This window comes from Poromitra crassiceps, assembly GCF_964638095.1.
Source record: "Poromitra crassiceps genome assembly, chromosome: 3".
NCBI classification, from domain to species: domain Eukaryota; kingdom Metazoa; phylum Chordata; class Actinopteri; order Beryciformes; family Melamphaidae; genus Poromitra; species Poromitra crassiceps.
In genome coordinates this window covers 57,165,724-57,177,816 of record NC_139625.1, presented here as the reverse complement: position 1 = coordinate 57,177,816, position 12,093 = coordinate 57,165,724, and the positions used below count along the sequence as shown (strand labels likewise).

Here is a 12,093-nt window from a genome sequence, read left to right as displayed (position 1 = left end):
GTAGAATCGCAATACTTAAAGGTCCCATTCCGTGCAAAAGCTGTTTTTACTTGTAAATGCATATATACTGCTGCAGCCCTCCCTGTAATGAGTGGTCACACGCTCAGAACTGCCACAGTTGGATTTGTCCCTATCCAGCGTCCCCCTGCAGTCTCCTCCAAGCCACACCCCCAAACGCTTCGTTTGCCCAGAGGGGAATCTGGGGGAATCGGGACGTCACTAGCTTCCTCCTGCATACTGCGCGGGTCTCTCTCACACAAGCTACCTGCACCATTTAGTCTATAGCCACAAAATTAACACTTCTAGCTGGAGCGACGCCAACTGTACGTGATCCAGCAACTGCAGAGGTGCATTCGGTAAGTCTAGGCATTTTGAGATGTCCTCTTTAGCGTAGTACTGTTAAGTTAACGATAACTCGCAACCTAGCGTGCTGGTCCACAGACGCTAATCTGATTGGCCGCTGGGAGCCTGGGGCGGGCTCTCCCTCAGCGGCCAATGGGAACTGTTAGTTCTGAATATATTATAGAAACAGGCCATTCTTGGGACGCAACGAGATGAGCAAGGGACAACTCCGTCACAACAAACGGGGTTGCTATATTTTCGACAGATTAATCCAGAATCATGTTTTATGGACCAGAGACACACGTTTTTAAGAGGTTACAGCTGCACGAATTGGGACCTTTAAGAATCGCAATATATATCGAATCGGCACCCAAGTATCGTGATAGTATCGAATCGGGAGATAAGTGAATCGGCACAGCCCTAGTAAATACTGTCCATCATCAGCTGAAGTTGCAACAGTCTCCCAGACGCAGACACGCAGCCTTGGTGTAATGATTTCAGTGAGTATCAGTACTTTTTGGGTCTGAATTTTCAATATAAAACTAATGGTTTCAGTGAGAACTTTTTGAACATTTTCAGCACATTTTAATACTTTTGGTCACTATAATCGTGATATCTCTCATTTCATCTATGCACGACGTGGAGACTGCACAGCACCACAAAGGCAGGGGAAGTCTCCAACTCTGTTGTTGAGGTGGACGGTCATGTTGAAAGTGACTGGGTCAGACGATGTGGGCTGAGTGAACATACAGCGTCAGTAGTGCAAGTGCACTGCGGGTGAACAAAGGTCTTTATCAGTGCTGATAGAGGGGGTGGCTGTGGGACGTCACAACTTCCTGTTGATCGTTCTGGAGTCATGGTCTAATTCAACCACACATCTGTGATAAGAGGGAAACGGTTGATAACTCGAAAGCTACAGAGCTGGAATGCCATGTGGTAATCCTAATGTCACCGAGGGTCAGGAAGTATTTTGGCCAATTGTGTAGCATAGTCAATCAGTTAGAATGTACCAGGCAAGGCAAGTGGATAAGCGAAACACACGAGCAGTAGAAGACACTTCCCCCCCTACTTGATACCGTAATCACCAATATAACTAGAAAAGTGCACTCAGTAGAGTACAGATCTCCGCTACGCCTAATAACCATGAGCTCACCTAAACCAAAACCCAACTGCGAAGGGCACCGGGGAACATTATCTGATGGGGGAACAGACTTGGACACGACACCTGTTAACACTGGCTCCCTTACAGTCAAAACGTACGTCACGTTAGTGTTGGCCGGTTCTTTTGTTGGCATTCTCACCCAGATCTGCACACCAAGGTAAGACAATAAGTGCTTTGTATTCATTCAATCCAACTTTACAGCAGTGGGTCCTTTAAAACCTTCAATAATGTCAGCCAGACAGACAATCGGCTAGGCTAAAACCAAGCCTGGCCTAGTCTGTTGCAAGCTACATTTTGGCCTTTATCGTGGCTCAAAAACTGACATCCACAGAAAAGTTTGGTCTCGTTTTGAACCAGAGCATCCGCAGATTAATTTCATAGCCAATATGTTATGATGATCCACTAAAGTAGATGAATAAAAGCATAAAAGTGCACAAAAATATCCAGTAGAAGGTGAGATTAGCTATGGACAGATACAGTACACACACACACACACACACACACGCACACAACCTTGCATCGCCAGGCTCTCTCAAAGGAGTGAGAGCCTGGTACCCATTACTACAGTGAATCATCATCTGCCCTAAGACCCGCCCCCCAGTTGTGTTTCCGGTGGTCTTTGCGTTTTGTCCCCCATAGAAAGATGGTTTTATATGGTGTTAGTTCATTTTATGTTTGTAGCTACATAGCTAGATAACGCGCACCACATTTATTCACGTTACTATGACACCCTGTTTTCAGAGCAGAGACCACGACTTTCCAACTCTGTTTCACATTCTCACCCAACCCTCTTTCTTCAAACACCCAACCCAGATTTCTACACGAGGGATAGTTGCATCAGATCCTGTGTGTTGGTAAACATACTTGTGCAATATGAGTGTCTAGCTGAATGAATGTGTAAGCGGTGCGTCCTGTGGGCGAAGGTAGAGGGTTTACCTTGAAGACGTGGAAGGCCTCAAACTGGATGTTGGGACTCTTGTCCCTCAGCAGATTCATCATCAGCTTGAGGTTCTCAGGCTTGCTGATGTAACGCGTCATCACTGTGAAGTTATGTCTGTCCAGGAGCAGCTCACCCAGGAGCTGGAGGACGCACGCACACGCGCGCACGCGTGCACGCGTGCACACGCGCGCACGCGTGCACGCGCACACGCGCACACACACACACACACACACACACACACACACACACACACACACACACACACACACACACACACACACACACACACACACACACACACACACACACACATTAGTCAAAATCAACTGGACAACATAAACATTCTAAACTACCCCCAGCTTACTTCCTGTTGCATTGTTTGCTAGTACTGACTAGGAAACACTGACTTGCTAGTACTAGTAACTGACAGGACATAAGCTAGGTTCCAAACTGCTTTTTAATATTACGGTAGATGTCAGACTTTACACAAATTTGGGTTACTCTTTAGTTTAGTTAGTGTTTGGCAAAGCAATGAGCCATATAATCCTTTTTCTCATTATTACAGTTAATATTTGAATGTACTTTTTAAGTTGAATGAAAGTTAAGATATTAAGGAAATTTAAGGATTATTTAAGGAATGAAGGAATTGCTAGTAAAAAAAGAACACATTTGAACCAAAGTGCACAGACAGACTGCCCCCCCCAGCTAGATATCAAAACTCCATATGGGACAGAGCCAAACCTTTAGTGACTGCCTCTTGGTGACGTAGTTCTCAGAGTGCAGCAGCTTCTCATAGTCCGCAAACACCTGCAATAACACAGAGGAAACAAACACACCTTATTATACAAGCTATGCACACTAATGATGTAACACAGAAGGCACACAAAGCAGGGATGCACAATATCTGCATGTATCGCCTGATAAAGGCTTTCAAGTGAAATATTGAAAGGAACATTTCTGCCCATATGACAGGCCGATAAAATGACGCTAACCCTAACCCAGCAAGAGCATCATCCAATCCTGTTTAAGTAGGATGAATCTTACAGTTTTGTTTGAAAGAAAATAAGCTATTAGCTAAATAATATGTATGACATGTTTTACATAACCTAAGTTGAAGTAGGTGTCTGATTTTGTCCAGTGAATGTGTACATTTTGAAAAGCATTGTATTGTATTGAGTAGGCATATAATGTGTTAATTCCACTACAGGAGAGACTTGATGTGCGCAAATATCAGTATCGGCAATCGGCCAAAAGAGTTGGAAAATATCAGCATATCGGATATCTGCAAAAAATCCAATATTGTGCATCCCTAACACAAACATAATACTGTATAAGCTATCGCTGGGTTTGACCCATCCTGTCACTCTACTGGACCGATAGCAAAATCTCAACAGACATCCACACTAACATACAGACATCTGTCAACAGAGCGGGTCCTAGGTGAAAAAGGCAGTTTTGTGCAGGAGTTTTGGAGGCGGGGCCCCCAGGGGCCCCTGGAATGAAGGACGCCCCTCTGCCCGGGCGAGCTGACAGCATAGAGTAAAGCCTTGTGTCCAGAGGAGCTGTGACGCTCACTGGGTCAGGAACTTTTTTTTAAGTCTTCCAGTTCCAGTGATCCAGTTCGGAGTTCCTGGAACATTTTAGTCAAATCTTTATTTTTTCCGTGTGTACAATGACTTATTGAATATATTCTGTTCCTCCCACAGCACTGGGCCGGACAGACTGACTCACTCACTGACTGATACCTGAGCTGCTTGCTGCTTACAGACGTGTGTGTGTGTGTGTGTGTGTGTGTGTGTGTGTGTGTGTGTGTGTGTGTGTGTGTGTGTGTGTGTGTGTGTGTGTGTGTGTGTTTTCAACAAATACAAATGATCAATTCTCATCGAAAAGGTCTGAAAAACAGCCAGTGAAGGTCCAACTAATGTAGACAGGACCAACCTGGGCGTATCAGAGTTCTTGATTGGCTCTGAGAGGCTGTTTACAAATGAGCCGCTAAACCCCTAAACTTGCAAGACAGGTGGATCCACGTGAGATCAACAAAACCATTTGGCAGCGTCAGGGTACTAAACCCCAGCAACTTGTCTGAGCTGGAGATAGTGACTATTTCACCGCAGTAACCACATAGATGGGAGTGTAAATATGTTCAATTCTATTTACCTTAAATTTGGTTTATTTAAACACGTTCACTGCCATTGGCGAGTTGACTCGTCAAAAAAAAAAAAAAAAAAAAATTTGACGGTGGGACGTGGATCAACGCCCCCCACGTCTCCTATAAAAATATGGGAGCCACCGAACGTGTACAACCCATTCCACCGACCCACTAAGTGGCGACAGTGCTCTCCAGACTAGAAAAAGCCGAGCCAAAACTGCAGGGGAACGCGCGAGGAAACCATTCTCATACTGTAAAATGGATTGGCGAAAACGCTTTCGCTTTCGCGCATTATCGCGCTGGGAGCTGGCGGTGGGGGATTGCAAATTTGCATAATAGATTATGCGTGCAACACACTTTGAAACACCGGCAGAAAGCCCACAATCGCACGCAGCTTCATTCCAGCTGAGCTCACAACCGAAACGACTCATGCAGACTCGCCCAAAGAGCAGCCGCCAGCAGCCAGGCAGCACAGACAGGCAGAGCCTCGCTTGTACCGCTGCAGCCACGGAGAGAGGAGAACACACACGGAGGGAGGAGTTTGAAGGAGAGGGGGGTTTCCTGCTGCTATGGAGGAAATTACTGTTCAAAACTATTGTTTAGATGTCTGACGTCTTACGCCAAAAATAAATGGTTAAAGTGACTGTTCTATCGAATTTCACAAAAAGCCATTTATCTCAGCATAAATTTTCAGACGCTGAAACCATGCTGTATTCTACTGCTAATGCCTACATAACTACTAACTCTACAAACTAACTATTTTAGACAGAGAAAGCACACATTCTATTAGTTCTTTTGAGATAATTTGTGTTCACAAAATCTTAGCAGAAAAGAATCCTCGGCTCTTGAAAGATGAGCCAGAATCCTCAAAAAAAAACCTTGGCAGAACCTACCTACAGTATTGAAAAAACGGCTGGCAGTGATGGCATAATATAGAAAATTATTGTTCAAACAAATATGTTAAATTAATTAATTTATTCTTAAAACCACAGATGAACGATTAGTCGACTAAGATGCACAGTGTCGAGTAGTGGTTTTGATATTCGACTAGTCTGTGAAACCCCTAGTGTGTGTGTGTGTGTTTATGTGGTTAGGGATGCAGAGGAGGGATGGTGAAATGACTGAAAACTTCCACCTGGTAACATTTGTTCAAAACAAGATGGCAAATTTACACAAATATACGTGGTTGTCTATCAGGAATTTAGATCACTAGGGATCTCGCACGCTCGATTCCTAGGCTCGCCCGCTGCACGGCCTCACCCATCCTGCAGCTCGCCGAGCTGGCCCTGCAGCATTCGCAGCTTGCCCGCAGCTCAGCTGCTGTGTGGCCAATGAGACCGGCATCACTGATGATGTCAGATTTATGACATCACTGATGATGTCACAGTGGGATTTATGACATCACAGATTATGGCACAGTGGGATTTATGACATCACTGGGATTTATGACATCACAGATGATGTCACAGTGAGATTTATGACATCACAGTGGGACAATCACAGTGGGACAGAGAAACAGAAACAAACAGACAGAGACCTAGCTCCCATTTATATACTGATGATGATGATGATGATGATGATATTTGGAATATTTTCACATCATAGAATAGATAACCGGATTTTATTGTCAAATTTTCCAATCTCTCTGTATTTTCTACTGCTGTTATTTTGCACACTTCACATACATGCTGTAATTCAAATGTTTTCATAATTTCCATTCATATATTTCACATACTGTATGGTTCATTCAAAAATTTCACATACTCTAATGGTTCATTACATTAACCCCATTCATTTCAATTTGTATTCCATTTTTCTTTGTTGTATCTTATCTGCTGCTGCGACAACCCAGTTTCATCTTATCTCGTTTCTCCCTTTGTAACTGCTTTAGTGGCTGTTACATGTACATTACATACATGTACATTATCTAATCTATTATTATTATTATTATATATAAATTTGGCAATGTGGGCAATCTGTTTGTTTGTTTGTTTGTTTGTTTGTTTCAAGAATTTTGGCCGGCCACAGCTATGCCGTTTTACGTGCGATCGGGCAGAACCTTTCAGGGGGTGTAAAGAGCACCCATGACCTGACGGAGCGGATTTTTTAATTAGGTGATTGCCCGGTCGTGCATTCCTTTATCGCAAAATAACTGGGATGTGGAGGCTAAATGACGTCACATCCGTTTTGTTAGCGTTCCATTTGCAGAAAACTTGAGCTGGGAAGTTCACTGTTCATTGGTCAGATCCAGTCGCTAGCCAGGCTAGCCATTGTTACCAATAACAGTTGATACACATGGCATTTCACGGCATTTTGAGCATACAAACACTGCAGCAACATGTCCACGCAGATAGAAGTTAGGCAGTGTTGTGTGTACAGCTGATTTAGTGAGACACAAACAAAACAGAAGTGCTAAACAACATTACTACGATTATAACTACTGTTGTTGCGCGGCGCAGCCATCTTGGATTTTTTAAGTCGGGGCTGCTGAGGCTCCTACGAGTTTGGAATGGGAAATACCAGCTCTGGTGACGTCACCATACCAGCTCATGACCTTTGAAGTCGTAAGATTACCAGTTCCCAGTTATAAAGGAATGCACGACTAATTCCCTAATCCATCAGTGATGTCATAAATGATGTCATCAGTGATGTCATACATAGGCATTGTGACATCACTGATGATGTCATCAGTGACACACACACACACACAGCAAGCTACAGGGCGGGCGAGGCCTGTTACATGGAACTTTTTTTTGCAAATTATGTAGTATGATGTTGGTTGAATCAAGCTGAATGGATAAGGCAAATTTAGCTTAAATGTGCTCAATAATGCAGGACTTTTGTTTGAAGCTTAAAAGCTGTATTTGGTACAGAAACCGTCATCATATAAATGGTGTCGGAAATGTATTTGATTAATAATAATAATAATAATAATGACACAGGCTTGGCATGGTTACACAACAGTTCAGAGGTTTCTCGCATGTACACGTCTCTATTGGGGTTATATGGCCATTAGTTGGTTCATTAGAATATTGCAAAGTGCATTTTGAGGTCACTCACAGCGTCGTAGTTCTGTTCTAGGTATTCAGCCACAAGCGCTTTGTGTCTTGTCAGGAGATCCTGTTGAAAGAGGAAAATGAATCAAGTCTATGGGGGAATATGAAAAGACAGATTGTATTTCAAACTGCAAAGTAACTACCGGTAAGTCTATCAGTCCACAAAACTATGACAAACAATAAAGTAGAATGTCAACCCAGTCTTATCTTTTTTATTTCCAAAGTAAATAGATACCAGGATAGATAAGTTTTTAATGCAAACCACAGGTTCAGATACTGCTGTTCAGCATGTAAGAGCTAGCTTTTTAATTATCTGTCAGTATTAATCTTCCATCATGTTTGGCAATGTGGCTGCTATGTACAGTCAGACAGATAGGTTTTTCTCTCATGAAAATACAAAAAATTAAAGATACTGAATATAGGTACAAAATTGCAGCTACTGGAGCTTCAATCCCAGTTTTAGTCTGTGTTCACATTAGGGATGGGCAACAAATTTAGAATTTTCGAATGATCGTTTTTATTATCAAGATCGACTTTTATTATTGAAAGTCGAAAATAGTTTATTTATTATTTATCATTTTTATTTTTACCGGCACCTGTCTCTTTAAGAGTGACATGGTGTCCATGTGATGTTGCCATAGGAGCTGTGCACTGGAGCAGAACGGCTCTGGGCTCAGCTGACAGTAGCAGCATCCAGTAACTCTAGAAACGCTAGAAATGTAGTAGAAATGGCTGTCTATATTACAGTAACACTCAGCCACAAGGAAAAGGTTTCAAGGCTTGTTACTGCATGAAGAAAAGCTGATATTCTGTCTGCTGTTCCCTGAAGAAAAGCTGATATTCTGTCTGCTGTTCCCTGAAGAAAAGCTGATATTCTGTCTGCTGTTCCCTGGGCCATCTCAGCAATAGAGTGCCAAAGTCACCCCCTCTCACTGCATGGGATTTACCTTGCGTAAAATGCTTATAATTTTTTTTTTACTTGGTCAAACCAAGCGATTCAACTATACTTAGAATCAGGTAGACCATGTCAAATTTGAAATTGTGTTTTTGCTAGAAATACCCATCCCTAGTTCACATCATTAAATCCCGGGACACACACCTCACCTGATGTGTCCACACAGACAGCGTTGTGCGCGGCTCGCGGTGAAAATAAGCAAGACTCAGAATCTCTAGCTGAACGCAACGGGCGGGAAATTAACAACAGACGCAGGACGTGTGTCCCGGGCGGCCCAGACACACCAGGTCGTGGGTCAGCGTCTGTGGCCCTAGTCTTTGTGGAGTGTCACGCACCGCTGGCTCTAGTCGGCCTTGTCGTTCTTCTCATTTTTCAACTTCATCTCATCTGATCATTCCAATAAACTAATATTTTCACGACGACGTGGCCTTTGGGAAAGCCCCTTGTGCCTGTCGCTGTATGATATCGCCCATTTATATCATATATTTATGATATCGCCGTTTCTCCTTATTTTTCCCCTCCGCCACTTCCTTTCTTCTCGGCCTGACACCGCCAGTGCCATTTGCAACTTTTCATCAGACATATTCCCGATTAGAGGTAGCTATATTACGAAACCGTCAAAGCCATTCTCCTACTGCAGGGTACCAGGGAGAACCAAGCTTGCGGAGCAAAGCGAGCCGCCTCATCGCACTGAGCAGAGAGGGGAAATCCTGCGGTACCTTGAAGGTGGCAAAGGCGTCGGAGGCGATGTCGAAGGTGGACATCTCCACGTAGTTGAAGAAGCTGTGGAAATGCTCTGAGTGCAGCACCACCTTGGCTAGCGGCTCGTGGCGGATGCACTCCCTCAGCATGATCCCGCAGTTCAGCGCCACTTGGGGCATCTCGTACCTTCCGAGAGAGAGAGAGAGAGAGAGAGAGAGAGAGAGAGAGTGAGTAGGTTTACACGCACACTAATATTCCACTATTATTCCGAAAATGACAATATGCTGAATTTGATATGGATCATGTAAACAGCATATTCCAGTTGGATATTCTGAATTAGGCCTTTTTCCCAATTTAGCATTTTCCGATTAAGACGTCCTCAAATGGACCAGATGATGCTGGTAAGAATAGGGAAAAAGACAACTAGGTAAGCAGCTGGCTCGTGTAGCTAAATGGGTTGTTTGTAAATGGTGTGTGTAGGTATGTTCATGCACCATAGCAGCCAGCAGGGGGCAGATGAAGAGGAGTATACAGTAAGTGAGTGAATGGATGAATGAACCTAGCCGTAGGACAGTACATCATGGGGACGTTTTACGTTACAGTAATCGGAGTATGCACGGCTGCATGTAAACAGGAATATTAGTAAATATTCATTTTCATTTCCCATGCTTAGTCGGAATATTGTCTTTTTCGGATTAAGGGCAAAAACCGGACTGTTGTGTGCATGTGAACAGTCACTGTGTTGGTCTCGCCCCTTTGCAAGCCACACCATCCAGTGGCTTCCATTGGGGTGAGACCAACACAGTGACTATGTGTGTGTGTGTGTGTGTGTGTGTGTGTGTGTGTGTGTGTGTGTGTGTCTCACCCTTTCAGCAGTATAAAGAGGACCTCTTGGTGGGAGCAGAAGTATTCGACGGTGGGGCTCCTCGTCCCAATCTGCCTCCTCAGGATGTTGTTGAAGATCTGACACACGTCCTTCTTCCCCTGGAAACACACACACACACACACACACACACACACACACACACACACACACACACACACACACACACACACACACACACACACACACACACACACACACACACACAGGCTGTGAATCTTCACTGGCCTCACGATTCGATTACAGTTCATCTGTCAACGATTTGATTTGATTCCACGATGCATCTCGATACAGCTCAAAGTATCGCAGCTCCATGTATCACATCCTCAATTTTCTATATTATTACTGCACATGGCTACTTTTTCATCAATTAATACAAGCAGTCAGATAAATATCAACTTCCTTTTTTATTTTTTTCTAACACACACACACGGACAGACAAAACACACACACGCGGGCGCACACACACACGCGCACGCACACACGCACAAATAATAACTGAATAAATAATAGATTAGCAATAATAATAAATTACTAAGTATTATTATTATTTATATTAAAAATGGATTCCACTTTTTAACCACACAGCTATGTGTATATTGTGCTCCATGCCAGCTCTGGTGCCTCGGTAATGGGCACCCTAGCCCCACCCCGTGACTGCCTACTGTGTCGAAGGCCTTAGGCCAAGGGTAATGACAAGTGTATAAATATGCACTGCTCAGACTTGTTAGGCCTGTCACTGTAGTGCAGTCATACTCAACTTGCGGCCCGGGGGCCAGATGGCGCCCGCGAGAGGGTGCGGAGTGGTCCCAATGTTAAATCAAGTTTGACTGAGCTCCAGCTACATTGTCAAATATGGCCGCCTGCTCACTGCCCAGGGACACTAATATGTAGGCACCTTAACTAATCAGCTATCCTGTGTGCACAAAGTAGATGTTTGGTTAATCATCTTTTTGGAGAGATCCTTTATTGATTTGTTGGGACAGATTTGAGAACTGAACTGAATGGAAGTGAACAAACTGAATTTCTAACTTTAGTTTATAGTTATTGTTTTTGAATAACATCTAGTTTGGTTGATTCGCCTATTTGGACTTGCCTGTAACGGTCATAATTCTTTTGTTAGTGGTTTTCATTGGACCTCCAATACACTGATTTATAAATGAACTTGCCTGTGTTTGCATTGTCGCTCTGATTATTGCTTTGATTATTTGTTTGCATTCTGCTTGGTGCTTCAGATTGATGCTATCTGGGTTCATGGCAGCATGTCAAAACATTTAAATGTTACATTTGTCAGACTAAACTCCGGCTAGCACCCGAAAAACCTACAATCCGCTACAGAAAAATGTATATTATTAATGTTTGTTTATTCACTATCCCCCTGGCCTCCTCTCATGTTGCAAAAGTGGCCCCCGGGCAAAGCGAGTTGAGTATCCCTGCTGTAGTGTATCAGTCACTATAGTGTATCAGTCCAAAGGAACTGTAGCAGCCCCTCCCCTCACCTCAAAGTCTATGACCTGCAGGTTTTCTACCAGTGATATGAGCAGGCCACTGTTGTACAGCTCCTGGGCCAGCTGGGCTACAGTCTCCGTGTGGGGCTCCTTGTCATTGCTCCCATACAGGATCTCCTTCATGGACACCAGGCACTTCGACACCTCCTCGGATGCCTGGGGGGAGGATGGGGGGGGGGGGGACGGAAGACAAGGAGGTGAGTAGGTGCCTTAGCATGAATACACACACACGCACTACATCACACACACACACACACACACACACACACACACACACACACACACACGCACTACATCACACACACACACACACACACACACACACTACATCACACACACACACACACACACACACACACACACACACACACACACACACACTACATCACACACACA

At 43.9% G+C, this 12,093-nt stretch overlaps 1 protein-coding gene across 1 annotated transcript in view; it reads right to left on the bottom strand.

The window, feature by feature from the left end:
- Window positions 1-12,093, bottom strand: part of cab39l (calcium binding protein 39-like) — a 42,081-nt gene that overhangs the window by 4,785 nt on the left and 25,203 nt on the right. The window contains exons 3-8 of the mRNA XM_083633934.1: window positions 11,689-11,853; window positions 10,172-10,290; window positions 9,324-9,492; window positions 7,654-7,713; window positions 3,186-3,251; window positions 2,441-2,584 (exon numbers count right to left, since the gene is read on the bottom strand). Coding sequence (XP_083490060.1) covers window positions 2,441-2,584; window positions 3,186-3,251; window positions 7,654-7,713; window positions 9,324-9,492; window positions 10,172-10,290; window positions 11,689-11,853 — 723 coding nt within the window. The remainder of the gene's footprint in view (window positions 1-2,440; window positions 2,585-3,185; window positions 3,252-7,653; window positions 7,714-9,323; window positions 9,493-10,171; window positions 10,291-11,688; window positions 11,854-12,093) is intronic.